Source organism: Anopheles maculipalpis, chromosome 3RL, assembly GCF_943734695.1.
Source record: "Anopheles maculipalpis chromosome 3RL, idAnoMacuDA_375_x, whole genome shotgun sequence".
Taxonomy (NCBI): Eukaryota; Metazoa; Arthropoda; class Insecta; order Diptera; family Culicidae; genus Anopheles; species Anopheles maculipalpis.
The window spans coordinates 52,227,188-52,244,521 of record NC_064872.1 but is presented as its reverse complement, the minus strand read 5'-3'; the positions used below and the strand labels follow the sequence as shown (position 1 = coordinate 52,244,521).

Here is a 17,334-nt window from a genome sequence, read left to right as displayed (position 1 = left end):
ATATTCCAACAAAATCATGGAGATTCAAATTTATGATGTGGAAATTGTACAAACACCCGTAAGATGCTGGCGTTACATGAGTTTATTTTTGGCTACGCTTGCCAATACCCATGTCCACCAAAACAATCCAAACCAATGGAATGTTGGTTTGGTCGTACGGTCTGGCAAATTTTACCGTGTCTGTTAAGTGCCACTGGACTTGTGTTAATATTTAGCAGCAGTTTTATGTTTTTATGTAACTGCAATAAAAATTTTATTACATTTTTCATGTGAACTCTTTTTCTTCGTGGTTTTTAGTTGATGTGGACAATCCAAAAAATAATTTTATCAGTAGTAAACAGTGTTGTGTTATCAGTAGTAAACAATGATCGATTTCACCCAACAATTCTTTGAATTCTCCATGCAAAATATATGCCTAAAAAACTGCATTTACAATGCTCATTCAGTGAAGATCGAATGCCAACGTCTGTAATTGGCGAGATGAGCGCTTTTCTTATGATGTTTGCATAATTATGACAGGTCAGCGTGAGTGGATCGGCAAAAAGGAGCAAACATAAGGAGCGGCACACACCAGTTTGTGTATAATGGGCGACTGCACGAAAGACCAGCAACATCATCATCATCATCAGCATCATTTCCACCATTTTCCCTAGCAGCTTCAACAGTAACAGCAGCAGCGGCATCTTCTCTTAGGACGGCAGTTAAAATGTGTCGCATAGGTAGGGCCCATGGCGTTCGGTTTTATATTTTTAGCTATTTTTCACTTTGCGATATTGGCTCGAACCGCTAAAGTCCGCAAGCATTCGCACCCCGTCATAAAGGTAAACCCCCCCTCCGGTTGTCACCACTCCGAGGGAATGGGAGTAGTTTGTGTATGTAAGTGTGTAGACAGTGGGAAATTGAGGAATTTTCCAGCCTACTCGTATGTTTGTGGCTGATCTTCCTAGGAAAGTGTCGCTTATTGAGTTGGCACCGAATTTCGGGATGATCGTCGAGGAAGGAATGCCGAAGCATCAGGAACGGGAGACGGACGGCGATCTGTAGTGGTGAGATACCGCTGTAGAGGGCGAGAGCAATGATGATCGTTATAACTGCTAGGCGATTCCTTCGTTGGCCAACCAGCACTAACGGACTTGGGTGTGTGATGTGGACAGAAGCTTATTCTTTCCTGTCTGTTGGACGGCTTGCAACGGATTCTAAATATATTCTATAATTTTCCATACAAACGAGTTGAATTCGAGTGTGTTTATGTGTGCTCGTGTGATAATGGGGTGGGTGAATGTGTGTGCGTGAATAGTAAGGATTATAGTAGAAGCGAACTAATAAAGACTTTGTTCTATTACGAAATTGTACGGTATTTAACACACACTCTTTGTTTGGTTCAATTCGCCATTCTAGTCTCTTGTGTTTTCGTCAAATGTTCCGAACGTTTGTTTTTAATTTAATCGCAACAAATCCCTTAATGTGTTACCATTGATGTTGTGAATGGATTGCATACTTTTAAAATAAATCCGAATGAAGCACATACTGACACAAACTTTTCATCAACTCCAAGAAATGAGTACAGAAGAATTAAAACACTTTTTGTAGTAAAACAAAAAATATTAATTTGGGCGCAAATGATTAGTTCTCAACTTTCCTCTAAGCTGTAGAATGTCTACCTGAAAGTCGATGTTGTACTAAAAAACCTAGCAATGGCATCGATTGAGTGAGAGGAATCCCTATTTGGCTAGGGCAAGATACAAAATTGTGTGAAATTGTGCGAAACACGTTAATCCTGCTGCGCCAACTACTAAGTGATCGTCACTGTCTTACATAATGATAAATGATGAAACGTAAATAAATTAAGACACATGTTCGTTCCATGAGTCACCGGAGCCGAATGAAAGGCTTGCATGAAATAGGACGAACGGCATTCGTTGGCACAGCGTAGAGAAAAGAAAAGCAAATTGTGTGTGTTTAGAGCTCGCTGCCTTCCAATTTTGAAGTTTGTTGCGTTCGATCGAGTTGTTCCATGTCTGGGCAGTAGTAAGTGATCGCGACTATGCGCAAAATGCCAGTGCTAATTTTAGTCCATGTGTGTGGGATGCTTCAAAGAAGCTTGTCTTGGACGGCAGATTGCGGTTCCTCATGTGCATCAGACAGACTGTTCGAATTCTATGCAGTACGATGCGGCAATCGTACAAAATCTAGCGGGGAACAGGATGATCGATTGCAAAAGTATGACAGTGAGATAAACGGGTTTAACTAGCGTTACTATATAAGTTTTTTTTTATATGTGTAAGTTTGTTGATGAAAACATTGCAAACAGAGCGATCGAATTTAAAAACCCAGAAACCAGTTGATCAAGTACAAAACAAACATTCGACACTCTTCTGTGATGGAGCTGCATCACGAAAGAAACGAAGAACATGCAGTGAATACCCACACGGACATTTGTTTCTAAAAATAGGTCAACCACTTATGAAAACAAATATTAAATATGGAGTGCCGACTTTGCGTTTTTGAGTTCATGGGTCATTTTTGTTTGTTGAGTTTGTTTGCCTCTGCTGTTTGTATGTTTTTTTGTAAAGCTGATATGTTTTTTATGTAAATAGGAAAACAGCGTACATAACGAACGATTGATTATCATACGTAGAACGCAACATGTTCCAAAGTAAAGGATAATAATAAAACTTTTGCAACATCGGGTTATTGTGAATGTTGTACATAATAAAAAATATATTAATAGAGATAAATACTTAAATATGTTGATTTGTACCGCTATCTCAAGAAGCTCAGTAAGAATTAAAAATAAATTGGACCTAGCAAAAAATACTAAAAATAACAAAGCGTGAAATTTGTCACGAATTATTTATGCAGTTTGAAGAACTAAAATATGTATTCGTTAATCAAATACTCCAGCAAACAGTTATTTTTTATTGTACCGGTTACTGAGTGGATGCAAATAATTGTTTCAAAGCCAAAATCATTCAAAATTGTTTGTTAAATTGCTAAGAAAAAAAGGAAATGCTGGCGTATAGCCAATAATGAGACACTGAGCGCTGAAGCCTGTTGAGAAAAGTTTTTTCTAACGTGCGTTGATACGCAGCAGAATAAATTCCCTATACATACTGTAAAAAATAGTTTCTTTATTATATGTTTACATTGGAACAAACATAAATCTCGGTATTATGCTTGATAATATTGTAGCTGGAGGCGCCCAGTACTTTACTCGCCAGGTTACAACACAAGCATCAATAACTCCTCTACTTTTCATACTCTTCTTGAACTACAACAGCACTTGGAAAACTTCTATCATTAGTATTTCCAGAATCAACTACAGCTAAATATTGAAAAAATCCAGGTTGCAATGCCAGGTTTGTTCAAATATATATTCAGCAGATCTTAAGAGGCGATTCACTACAGCTACAATATTGCAGGCGCTCTTGTTGATCGTACATCACATATACGGGATGTTGGTGTTGTGCTGGACGTTAAACTGACCTTCGATCATTATGCTGAAGAAGCTAAAGTACATATGTCTAGACATCTCAAGGACCCCATGTATATCAAAATCGTTTACTGCAGCATAATTCGGTCGGTACTTGAGTATGCTAACATGCTTTAAATCGAATCGAATCTATTTAATGAAAGTTCTCTCGCTAAGTGACTTGTGTGGAATGTAAGTAGCCAACACTCGTCTTACAAAGATCGCTTGTCGCTCATTAGCCAGTTGAAGGATGGATGTCGTAGCGCATAACAACTTATCGCTAACCTATTTAAGGGGAACATCTATCCTTCCGGACTCTCCCATTAAACGAACACTAGGACAGGTGATTCTCTGACCTCAATGTACAGAGCATTCCATGAAGTATACAAAGTTTTTTACTTCCATAACTCGATCAAAACCTTTGGCTGAAGATTGGCTGTTCTCGAGACGATCGAATTCGTTAGAGTTTTGTGATTTGATGTAAAGTATGTATGTCCATTGGATAAAGTATAATAAAAAAAAATTTTACCTTATGCATATCGAATATCATATTGATTTAAACAGGTGTTTTATAACACTGGTAAACGCTGTGATAATGCTGTTAAGATTATTCAAATTTCTACAGTAATTTAACTGTTAACGATACATTACGATACAGGTAAACTAAGTCAAGGAAAATTTAGAATGGCAGGCGTCATGAAGCTGTGCCTCACGAACAAAACAAAAGTAGCATTTTAATCGGTTCGAATCTGATACTATATCAAATATATACTATATCAAATTCGTCAAATTCGTCCTATTCCTTAATGACATTACTTCTGTCTTGCCACAAGATAGCTTTCTTTGCTATGCCGATGATGTGAAAATCTTTTTCCCAATCTCATCGGGTGTGGATTGCGTTTTCCTTCAAACTGTTCTTAACCGTTTTTCCTCTTGGTGTGCTCATAACTCTCTCACCCTTTGTCCTGTGAAGTGTCAAATCATTTCGTTTACTCGTTCCCGCACTCCTTTCCTCTATCCTTATGTGCTTGATCAGGTCCTAGTCAACCGGGTTTCTCTGGTCAAGGACTTAGGCGTATGGCTCGATAGTGGCCTTACCCTAACGTCCCACAACGACTCTATGGTTGCTAGAGCCAGGAAAACACTGGGTATCCTGAAGCGTATTGCTCGTGACTTCTCTAATCTTCTGTGTTTGAAAACGCTGTACTGTTCGCTGGTCAGGTCATTGCTGGAGTATTGCTCTGTAATCTGGTCACCAACAGCTCGGATCCATATGGATCGAATCGAGCGGGTGCAGAGGTCTTTTACCAGGTTTGCGGTTCGCAAATTCCTTGGAAGATCCACCTCCACCCTGCCCGGTTACGAGTCAAGGTGTCAGTTGCTGAGTCTTGACTCTCTCGAAGACCGTCGATCACGTTCCCAAACACTTTTTATCGCTTCCCTCTTGTTGAACTGTATAGATGCTCCTTCTCTGCTTGGTTCCATCCCGTTCTATGTCCCTAACCGTTCCCTTCGTATTCGTCCCCCTTTGATTATCCCTAGGCGCCGTATGTCTGCCGGTCGCAACGATCCTTTTTTGAGGGCACTGCGTTCGTTTAACTCCTCGTCTCTTGTGTTCGATTTCCATCTCTCCCTTCAATCCTTACGCTCCAGTATGCGGTCTTCCCTTTAGCACTTAACTCCCTCCCCATTTCTCTAAGTTTAGAGTTAAATAATTTTAAGTAGAGTGTAAGAGTGTAGTGTAGCCTATAGGTAGACAACACGTTAATAAATAATAATAATAATAATAATAATAATAATAATAATAATAATGTATCTCGAGGAAAACATCATGCACAACACAACCTCCATGTCTAACTGTCGTTCTAAAGCTTAAAAATGATGAAAGAAAAAAGTTTTTGTATGATTTATTGTAATTATTTGAATACGTCAAATTTACGTCAAACAATCATTGAGAGCTCTAAGTAAATTAAACTGACTTCCACAGTACCCGCGAAAATCATCCATATCGATTGACCACATCATCATACCAGCAAGATTACGATTGTTAGCGTAGTTACATTTTTCCAATATACTTTCTCGATCGTCGTATCCTATCCATTGCCTGTCCAGGAAACCATATGGAATGCGTTGTACTGCTTCCCACACACGTTGCCAGCTGGATCCAGGAAGGAAATGGACACATGCCTCATGGTATGCCATGTAACCGGACTGAAGTGTGTACGGACCAGGTAAACCGGGTCCGTCCGATGGTGCCCGTAATCCATTGGAAGCCGAATTCGTCAGCGTGAAGGTACGTCCATACGCTGGAACACCCAGCACTAGTTTTGAGAGTGGAGCTCCCTGGCCTACCCAATAGTTGATGCTGTGATCCACGTTAAGCATTCGTTGAAAATCATTCTGATCCGAAGGTCCAGCAAACAGTGGTGCATTGTGACCAGTAAAATTGTTCCACGCTCCGTTATAGTCGTATGCCATGAGATTGATGAAATCCAAATGTGGGACAATGCGGGCAATATCGTATGAAATGGATGCAATTGTTTCACTTGCAGCTAGAGCACCGGTTAGAAGCAAGCCATGAGAGCGAAGCTCTGCAGCTAATTCTGATAACAGCAGCACAAAGTTCGCCTTATCATTAGTCGTATCGCCTTCGTGTATACCTGGAAACTCCCAACCAACATCCACACCGTCGAATCCATGAGTTAGACATAAATCTCGTGCATTTCGAGCAAAGGCACCACGCGTAGCAGCATTCGCGGCAATCTGCGAAAACAACGTGGGCGCAACAGTTGCACCACCGATTGCTGCCAGTGTCTTGAGTTGAGGATTCTGTTGGCGTAGCTCATTAAAGCGACGAATGTTTCCACGACCACCATTAGTCTCCAGATCGAGCCATGGATCGAGCACCGTTACCGCTCCGGTATGATCCACACCGAAGAACGCGTACATCAGATGGGTGCAAAGGAAAGGATCGATGTGTTCCACATTGAATTGCCCCCTTCCTGGGCGATATGTTGCCCATGAGGCGTAGTAGCAAACAACTGGTTCTGTGTGGAGGATTAGATCGGACATTGTGAGTGCGGAGTGAATGATGCTCCAAATATGTAAGCTTTGTATTGACTTACTGCGTGTTTCTATGCTGGAAAACACAACGAACAAACTAAAACATAACAGAACACGGCGAATCATTGTGTCTCGTTATAAACACCGTTAAGCAAGGACTGCTGGATCTTTACCAAATAACAAGCTAATTAATGATAAGTACAGTCGACCTCAGATAAGCGTAAGTTTAATAATGAATGATAAGACGGTGCAAGTCTTTCGATATAGAATAAATCTAATCTTGAGGTAACATTTTCAGTAATGAGGGCATACACGTGTTGCTGGTTGCACTCTAATACACTCGCATCACCATGCGCAAACAATTTTGAATTCTCGATGCTTCGGCATTAGGTTTTTTTGTTGGACTCCAAAAGGACGGCTCTTTACCGTATGGTCAATTAGTAAATTAGTCTTAATTTCCGGTTTGCCGTACATTACATGGATAATGTTTATTCAGCTGGAATTTAAATATGTTATTAAAGTTATACAACTGTTGAGTATATTTAAAAAAATCATAAAAGAACTTACCTTATTGGCTTTTAAAAATCATCAATAAATTATCATGATACGATATGCAATATCCAATTGCATTGGCTCCATGTATTTATGGACCATAGCACAGTAAAATTTTTTGAATTGTTTGTCTATAAAACGTCTGTGGATCATTCCGTGTTTTGATTTATTCGTAAAACGAGATAATTCATGGTTTATTAAACGGCTACAAAATAAAATATTGTTTTCCATTGGTTTTACTAAAATTAAATACATTTTAATAATTTGGTTTTAATGAAAGAAATGCCGAAAATACGTCACTGGGCTGTAGCAGGGGAAACTAAAGCAATTTTTTTTAAATTCTTTGTACATTACGTTTTAATTATGTGTTTACTAGAGTGTCATGGTTAAAGTGATAATATATTTTTCATGACTTATGAAACCGAATAGTATAATAGCTGTTGCTCATGTTTCGAAACTTTTTTCACCGTAAACGTTTTGATGAGGTTGAGAATGTCGTGAAACGTATTTTCAACCAGGTCGACGAGGTGAGTTTATCCAGTAAAGTAGCAGGACGTTAGAAAGCAGAAATATATTTTCAGCTGCTATACCATCATCCGCAGACATGGTTTAGCTTAGCTAAAAAGAAAGAAAAAAACATCCAGAAAGGTAAGATTGGGAAATGGACATAATCGAGATGTTAAATTTGCGTAACACCGTTGCTCTAAACGCGCGGCAAACATTTCAACTCGACCACCTGGTGTACTGTGAAGGTGCGTTGTGAACGCGCCAGCAGCTTGGTTAGGTGATTTAGTGAATAAAGCATTCAACCACACATATTCGACAAAAGAATTGAAAATGATAAATAATAAATTAAATAAATACAAAGCATATTTTTTAATAATTTATTTACAATTCATCGAGCTGTAGGTGTTATCCTAGAAGCAGTCATTTTTATTGTACATTAGTTCATAACTTAACATGTAATAGGACGCACAGAACGTTAACAATTAAGAAAGACAGTTCGCGACAAGTCATTTTCAAAGGACATTAAACTCACGGCACATTTATAAACGGATTAGAGGAACCAAAACGAGTACGGTGATGTACACATGTAAGTGAAGTACACGTTTAATGCAGTTGATACTTTGATATCTGAATCTGGATTACTTATTATTTTGGTTCCCAGGAAGAAAGCTGAATGCTTATTACATATATAGCAGGATTTAAGAAGCGTTTGTATAAATTAAATTTTTTTGAAACCTTTTTTAGGAAATATTGACGAGCAATCACAGTCAATCATACTTGCTAGCGGGCGGACTAACCGAATGCGATATGACATCCACCCCTGCGGTGTGAAAATCCCATCGCTTCCACTAATCCACTGTAACACGCGGACAAACAAACAAATACAAATGATTATACTTTCGAAAAAGATTTTCAAACAGTTCTTCACCAAATTGGGTCCGCTACGTGTTGCCATATGATTAAGTGTTTGTCTTACAATAGCTAAAAACAAATATAATTCAATAGAATCATGAAATTTTTACAATTTGTTAAATAATTAAAATAAAGAATAAATAATTTTGAGAAATGAATTTTCAATAAGCAATAATAAATTTAATTTGGGCGTGTAATATCCATAGTGTTGTGTTTGATCGATTGCCACAGTCGATATCTGCGATGAAACATTTCAATGCAAGTACACGAAACATTTCAATTTTCAAAATTTCGTCGATTTCTTTCCATTTCGTTTTTTTAACAGAAAGAGCACTCTTTCCTAAACCTTTTTTTTTGTTTGTTGGTAGAAATTTACTAAAACTATAGTAAAAATACTTATTGTAACTGATTCATCGTTCATAGTAATTTTTTTTTTCTATTCTTGTCAGTTGTCGAAGCCGCTTCACGGTCTTCGTCTGCTGCAACAATCCTCACGTTTTGTTTAGGATCTAGCGCCGGCGTCAATTAAATATCCAGGGTTTTATTGCGTACGTATCAACGCCCTAATTTCAATTCAACTTGGGTCTACCATCTTTAGTGATGTAAATACAAGACAACTCCAAATTCTCTTTTTCTTCTGTTTTGACTAAAGGAGAAAAGAAGTAAAGACTCTGGTGAATCTTTATAAGAATTAAGTAGCTAAACTTTTCGCAAAGAGTTTTTACAACTCTTTTGTGATTGAAAATGCAAAGAGTGTTTACAAGTGCCTTCATGTTTCAACAATCCTCGATTTTGACACCCCGAACCATCCGAACAATCTACATCTAATTATTGTTCTATCTAAAATCGCATAATGTTTTAAACATTGAGACACTTGTTATGTGACCTGAACAATACTGTAAAATGGTTTTGGGAGTCTTTATAATTAAATGCACTCTTAAGAAGTTCAAAGTTGAAAATGATTTTTTCCTGTACTTTCGAAACCCGGAGAGGTCGTTCGAGGGGTTCGAAACACAAGATTAAGTGTGAATTAATTCCTTGAGAAGAGTTATTAAACACAAACAATGATGTGTCTATCTTAAACATAATTTGTTACATGACAAAGCCTTGAAAATGATAATCGATCCAGAAGCTGTTTTACTTAACCTGACCTGACCTGACTGTACGTGTCAGTCAGGCCAACTATGACCATCCAACTACGTGCTACCAATAGGTCCAGAAGGCCATTAGATGGCCGGCAAAACCTAACAGGATATAGCCCCTCATGAAAGAAAAATTCAGAGATTTAGTGCTTTGGTGGTCAGTTCATAAATGTTTTTCTTATTGTTATCAAAAAATTTAAAATCGCAAAACAAACGATTGTTATTGCTGTTTCCGTAAAACTAGGATATACTTTCTTCTCTCTGTTGGCTGCTACGCTGCATATTCTTGTGGAGAGGAGTTACCAAAATGCAGTCGGGAAAAAATTCAATAAAGCAATTGCTCAACCAACTTTCTCCGTGGCATTTTCCAAGTGTTTAAATATTTTGGAAGAAACGTTTTCGCCCAAATACATTTAATTAGAAATGGAACGAAATCAGCAGCAAGATGCCCGACGATATTTTTTTCCCGTCCTTTTCTTTGAGAATATCCTTTGTAAAATAATAATAAATAATAAATAATTTACAAATAATAAAATAATAAACACCTCGAATACTCACATTTTGGATTGAACTGCTTAAGAAAACGAACTCACAGAACCACACAGAACCGAGTGAGTGGGGCGCTTTTCCGTTTCGAAAAGATGAAGGAAAACAGTTTGACAAATACGAGTCTCCGTTTGTGTTCTTCTTCTTCTTCTTGGCTTAACAACCTCTAAGGTCATGCCGGCCATCGAAAATGGCTTACTACACTGCCGATAATACCACGTAGTTGGTTAGTCAGTCCTCACTACGGGGGGACGGTCCGGATGGGATTTGAACCCCGGTCCCGCCGTTTGAAGACCGGCCCCGCTTTCGCCTACACCACCGGGCCGCTCCGTTTGTGTTAGAGAATACAAATTCTTCGCAGTTTACTTGTAAGTTTGCCTTTTGTTAAGTTTTTTTTTCAACAGACAACACAAACGGCTGTCATAATTCGAATCTTCGTTTTTGACAACTTGTCGTGACAAATCGTATGTGATAATCAGGCCTTATATAAAGTTAAGTAGATCCATATTAAAAATTTGTTTGTGTTTTTGTATACGGCTTAGAATCAGTATGAATCTATAAAAAAAGTCTTGTCACAAAAAACACACACACCAGAACATTTTTCCGACCTCCTGAAAAGCCTTCCAAAACATCTTCATGCAACAGCAAATGTGTAGCGCAGTAATCATCGAGCTTAGTATAAGTTACAAACCGAACCGAAACAGTGTCGGTCAACGATCTTAAACGGGTGCCCGTGCGTTGGCACGGGCAGGTTTTGAGAGAGGATCAGTTTCAGTGGCAACACGATCGCCGCGGGATGCACACGCACTCTCGATGACTGTTAGCAACGTCGCGTTAGTCATTTAGTAGTCAAGTGACAGAGCGTAGGATCGTGATCGTTAATAACCTGCACTTGACAGACAGTATACATTCAACGTGAGTGTTTAATGTTTGTAATGTGGTAGTGAATGGTGTGCATTGTGTGTGGTGTGTGGTTAATAAAAATTAGTTTTGAATAGTACTCTTTTTAACTAGAATGCAGTGAACTTAAGTGTAGTTTACCGTCTTGGTCGAGTCTATATTTGAATGCAATTTGGCAGTTCCTATACTGACGATCAAAAACCACATGTAGAAGTGAAAGAGAAACTTCTACGGAAGCGGTTTAAATGCTGCGGGTTCGTTAATGTTTCAGCACTGTTTTATGCGATAAATTCCTTTATTCTGTGGCACGGAGTGCGGCAAGTGATAAAAATAAATCTACTGTCTCAGGCTGTAGCGCTCAAGCATAATGTACGGAAATCTTCGCCTGCTCCTGTCGACTTTCTAAGTTCTTCCCACAAAAGCAAACTACAGGAAAAAAAAGCAACACGTAGTGAGAATACAGTCAGCTACTCGGTGTTTTCCTGCCCATGGGAAAACTGTTTAAAAGATGCACGGACAGGAGTGTTAGGATTGCAAACCACAAAAAATACACTACTAAAAAATGAAATTTACCAAGAAGAATTTAGTTTCCTCGGGTGAATTGCAAGAAACCAAAATTAGATCATGATTTCCGTGGTCTGAGTGTATTGTGAGCCGATTCCGCCAGTAACGCATACTCGTCGAGCGCACACAATCGATCGCACAGGTGGGACCAACTCGTCTGGTTGGCAATTGGAACGTAAATGCACATAACATTCATTCGATACTAGCTCAACAAGCACTGGGAGAAGAGTCGTGAATAATTGCGTACGGAACGATTAACAACCGCTAGGACACATGAAAACTCGAATCGCATTGGTATGACAACGCCCGCCGACAGTTTGTGAGCTTAGATTTCGATGTTGAGTTTAGGGTATTGTTTGTGCTGCACTGTATCGTTCGAAAACGCCGTCGAGGTTGGCGTTTCAGCTTCTATTTTCAGCTTCATTTCAACACGCCTAATCGAACGGATGCTGTAAATGACGCGAATTTACGTTTGCATTGTAGATAAACAAACATAAGTTTTGGGCAGATGTGTTCAGATTAGTAGAAATGCTGTTTTTGTTTCAATTTGAGTTTGGAAGTTGTTAATGGTTGGGCAAATATATACATACAAAATTACAATACAATGTACCTTATTGATTATTAACATTTAGGTTTGTTTCTTATTGTGGAACTGTGGACACAATGATTAACAAAATTTTATCAATTTTCATGGAAGTTTCCGCAAGGTTCTTTTTACCTTTGTTCATTCTGCATTCATCCTGTTGGTTTAACGACCTACTAGGTCATGCTTACCAAGGCTTGCCTGCCTTAAAGACTTAACAATGCTTCTTAATAACCAAAATTGAGGGAAAGATAACGAAGAGGACTCACGAAGACGGAAGCAAATAATTGATAATGGGAGGTCATTCTAGTCGTAACGCATGACCTTGTTTGGGATGGAGAAGAGAGGAGATTTAACACACAGGTGACGGGAAAGTGCAAGTTTTAGTCCCAGTACTCACATACGCCTCTGAGGCATGGATCCTGTCCAAAACAGACGAAGCCTGCTTAGCTGCCTTCGAGAAGAAGATGCTCAGAAAGATTGTTGGCCCCGTATGTGTGAAAGGACAATGGAGGAGCCGGTGCAACGACGAGCTGTACGAACTGTATGACTACGTCACCGTCGTGCAGCGAATTGGGCTCGCCAGGCTCCGATGGGTTGGCCATGTTACACGCATGGCGCCGGACGACCCAGCTCGGAAAGTCCTTTTAGGCCGTCCACACGGACAGAGGAGGCGTGGTAGGCCCCGATTGAGGTGGGAGGATGACGTGGAATCATCCGCCATCAAGGCCGGTATAACGGATTGGCGGACGATGGCGCGGGACCGTGAGTGGTTCCAATCCAAGATAGAGCGCGTAAGAGAAGTGATCGAATCATTCGGTATCTGTTCGTGGGGCTCTGCTCAACCTCGATGTACGCAAAGTTATGAACAGCAAATGGGATATAGTTATCCAAATGTTTCGGGTTAGAAACCTAAACATGTGCCAAAAAATAACCCTTCTAAACACTTTCCTGTCACCCATGTTAGAACAGAGTAGTTTGAGGCGTGAAAAGATACGTGTAGTTGAAACAAGGTTCTGATTAATTTTTTTATGAGCTTACTATGTTAATCATACAAACTCTTTTGACTTCGTTGCATACTAGATGCTTCTATATCCAACACTCCTCCTCAACGAAGACATCTTCATCCTTTAACACCGATTTCCGTTCGATGTCGTTCCAACTTAATTCGTTCAAGTGGCTTCGTCATAGTGTCCGCTTCCATTTGATCCGTTGATAAGTAGCTCGATGATTCCTTTCTGGCGCAAATCTTTAGTGAAGGCATGTTTGGTATCAATATGTTTGGTACGACTATCAATACGATCTGATTCTACCATTTTGATACAAGACTGGTTATCTCCCCACACGACGATTGGATTCGTTTCTTCTTCACCAAGATCATCACCTAACAGTCGTTTGATCCAAAGTAGTTCTTGGCAACAGACGGACAATGACACGAACTCCTGTTGACGAAAGCGAAACACACGTTTGTTTTCTGGTTCCCCAACTTATGAGTCCTCCGCAATATTTGATCAGAAACCCGGAATTCGACTTTCTGTCATCTTCATTACCGGCCCAATCAGCATCAGCGAAACCTTCGAGTTTTCCATGCAAAGTGCTCGGCCATGTCATCGCCTTCCGAAAAACGTTTATCGCAAACCCTTTTCAGCAATGACACCTTCGATTAAGTGTCGTTTTCCTATGATGGTTCTGCAACGATAACCACGCCTCACGTGCTGTCTTCGACGAACGAATCAATCCGTGTTGGTTGTCTTCAATGAGTAGGCCTATTGTCGCTCTGGCCCTGGCTACACCGGCGTCCCAAACATCTTGCGACACTGCTTCCGGCTTCACTCCTGGTTCCACGTAGCACCAAAGATCCTCACGGACCAACAGCAATTCCACTTTGAAGCGCCAGCTGTTGTAGTTACTGTTGTTCAGTTTCACCATACTAAATCGGCCATCCATTCTGGAACAACGATTTTACGAACGTAACGAGACAAATATTCACTTTTCTTCCGAAAAATGCTCTGGGCCCATAACCTGTTAGAACAGAGTAGTTTTAGGCGTGAAAAGATACGTGTAGTTAAAACAAGGTTCTGATTTATTATTTTATGAGCTTACTATGTTAATCTTTTTTGGCTTCGTTGCATACTAGATGCTTCTATATCCAACAACCCATAGTATGGTACATTGCGTCGATCTGTGGTGCTTGCTCGATTGATATCGCTACGATCACCTCACTCATCGGCAAAGGAAAGGAATAAGGAAAGCTTGTGTTTTGAAGCAAAATTCATCATAGACCCAAGTCCATGTCCAAGTCCTTATCATCAAACTACACATGTTTAAAAATTGTGGTCCAACACCTGACAACTCTTCCAACCAAATATCAGCAACAGCAACATCATCCAAAGCACTGATAGCTGAAGCAACGAAAGGTTTACCCGAATCTAAGGTTGCTTTGGAAACTCCTTCCATGCCGTGGAAAAAGGTTTGGAAAAACATCAGCTGCAGGAAGCTTTCTTCCGAGCAAAGATCATGCCTGTTCCTGCTCATAAATTTTTTTATTATAATTTTGTTTTTAATTCATAAAGGACGGCCAGGCTGTTTTGCTTCTCATAAAAAAAATAACACATGCAGTTCTATAAATGAACTGCAACACGCAAAGAATACCATCTCCGAAGTGCGCGTACTGGCCTTTGGATGAAACTTTGGAGCATAAATTCGCCTCATGTCCTGGGGTCGCTCCGGCATGAATGATGATACAGCAAGAAATAAAAACCGTAGCTTCATCGATTTGCATGTTCCTATTCTAGACGGAATAAGACCATCGCAAAGAAAAATAGTTTTAAAGATTTTTGCAAATTATATCATCCACACCGCTGTAAACAACGATGCTGTGATTGATGTGAATATACTGGATTGTTATTTGTAATAATGTTTTTTTTCTGTGATATTTACAACACACAAACACACGAAATAAACATAAAAAAACAGTGGTTCCGAATCCTGCTGCGGCAGGCCAAGAACGCAAAGTGGTTTTAGCGCCTGATGAGTAAGTAAGTAAGTGATTACGAAACCTACGCTCTAGGACTAGTGTTTGCGACGCCGGTTGAAAACTCACAGAGTCAATATGAATCTCCATTCGGTTCTATCCTCGTGCGCAGTCTACCGGAGATTGATTGATTTTTTTTTCTTCTTTTTATGTTCATCTTTCTTCCCTTTCTTTTTTCATTTTATTTACTTCCTACTTTCTTCTTCTTGTTGATATTTCAGAAATTTTTCTTAGATCAATGTGTTTCATTCGTTGCAAAGATTAGTATTTGAATAATTTAGAAATTTGAAGAACAACTTAATTTAATTTTTCAACCGAGTATTCCCGGGATAAGGCAAGGCAATAAGGTGGAAATGCCTTACCAACAAGATCATAAAATTTATTCAACACAAGCGATGTTGACAATACGGCACTGGACCGTCACAATCTATTTACATTTGATTATTACGGTCCAGTGCCGTATTGTCCGTCACAATCTATTGTAAATAAAATTAATTTAATCTTCGTTATTATCGTTTGCAAACCATTGTCATTGGGTACGGCCCGGTGGTGTAGGCGACAGCGGCGCCGGTCTTCAAACGGTAGGACCGGGGTTCAAATCCCATCCGGACCGTCCCGCCGTAGTGAGGACTGACTAACCAACTACGTGGTATCGGCAGTCTAGTAAGCCATTTTCGATGCAGATGCATGCGATAAGCATGACCTTAGATTAGAGGTCGTGAAGTCAGAAAGAAGAAGAAGAATTCATTGTAATAACACTAAAAAAGTCAAGAAAACTAAATACAGATTAGATAAAAAATAAACAAACTAAAGATAATTTGTATAATTCTAGTTAAGGAGGAGGCTGGACATGAAATGTAATTTTAAAATGCATCATTCGGAACGAAAAACTAAAAACAATCATATGTTAGCTGCACGATGGCAGATGAGAAACTAGTTTCCACTGTTTCGGCTCCCAAACGAATCACAAAGATTCCTTTTTGAGCAGCTAGCAGCAAGAAGTCGGTATAAATTTATCCCTGTCGACACAAGGATTAAGAAGCAAGTTTTGCTAGAGTTCTGACATGTGGGATTTTCTTGACACATGAACGGATTAGAACGACGGCGGCATGTTTTTACCATGTAGAAACGAAGTGGCATCTGCTACCACCACCGATGCTGCTGCTAGATGTCATCTGTGGATCGTACGAGGCGAGATAAGCTTTGAAGCTACGGTGCAATGTGCAAATGAGGACGGAATCAGGAATCAGGAAGCAAACTAAATATTGGATGAGGGAGTTTACACTTTTCAACTTTATTTCAAAAGTCAAATTGTAGAAAGACTTTCACGTTTAAAATTATGTTTGTAGTGTGTGAAAAGTGAGCTTAGTTGCTAAAAAGGGAAAAGTGTAAACTACCGAAGCATTCTTCAGCTTGACAAATCTTTCACCCGCATAACACGCATACGCATAAATGTGTATAGCAAACTGAAATGCGTCTTTTTTTGGTACCACGAATTAAACACGAGTGGCTAAATGTCACTGAGAACCGGACCACCAACGGAATATGCAACAGTGCACTCAAAAACACAGACCACCGTACACTTATAGGTGTAGTCCCACACGAAGGAAAACATTTGGCGAAACACGCGGTGACTAAAATAATGGAAAATGTGGGTCAAACTTCGGTACTAATATTACCAGCGCCGGTGGACACCCGTAATACGTTTACAGCATGCGTCATGCGAGATTCTGTGTCGAACGGTTCTCACTCGCAGTAGCAGACTTTACTGGGGGTCTACGAGTGTGTGAAGTGTCATGAAACTCTGGCTAGGCCACGTGACGGGTTACCATCCGCCTTCGCTTTCAGACGCTTCGGTGTTCCTAGCGCTTGACGATTGCGGAAGAATTGTGACCCAAATTTGGTGTGTGTGAGAGTGGTTCTTGCGATTGGAAACACGTTGCATCATGGGTGAAATGTTGATGTATTTGAGCAGTTATTTTCAAACGCGCGTTTCCGTTGCATCAGGTGAATCCAATGCTAGATGGGTAGAGGTAGTAAATGTCGACGCGTAGCAGAA

General features: G+C 39.7%; 1 protein-coding gene across 1 annotated transcript; it reads right to left on the bottom strand.

Annotated features, from left to right (window-relative positions):
• Window positions 1-5,388: 5,388 nt before the first annotated feature.
• On the bottom strand, window positions 5,389-6,661 carry LOC126562428 (chitinase-3-like protein 1). Its single transcript, XM_050218940.1, has 2 exons — window positions 6,598-6,661; window positions 5,389-6,519 (listed from the first exon to the last, which is right to left on the bottom strand). Exons 1-2 carry the CDS (start codon window positions 6,659-6,661, stop codon window positions 5,408-5,410), a joined length of 1,176 nt encoding a protein of 391 aa, XP_050074897.1. The 3' UTR covers window positions 5,389-5,407.
• Between the last annotated feature and the right edge of the window lie 10,673 nt (window positions 6,662-17,334).

Coding starts and splice junctions, on each gene's coding strand:
- LOC126562428 (XM_050218940.1), bottom strand. CDS start 6,661: ATGATTCGCCGTGTTCTGTTATGTTTTAGTTTGTTCGTTGTGTTTTCC. Junction 6,520..6,597: donor TTCCAGCATAGAAACACGCA/GTAAGTCAATAC, acceptor TCCTCCACACAG/AACCAGTTGTTTGCTACTAC.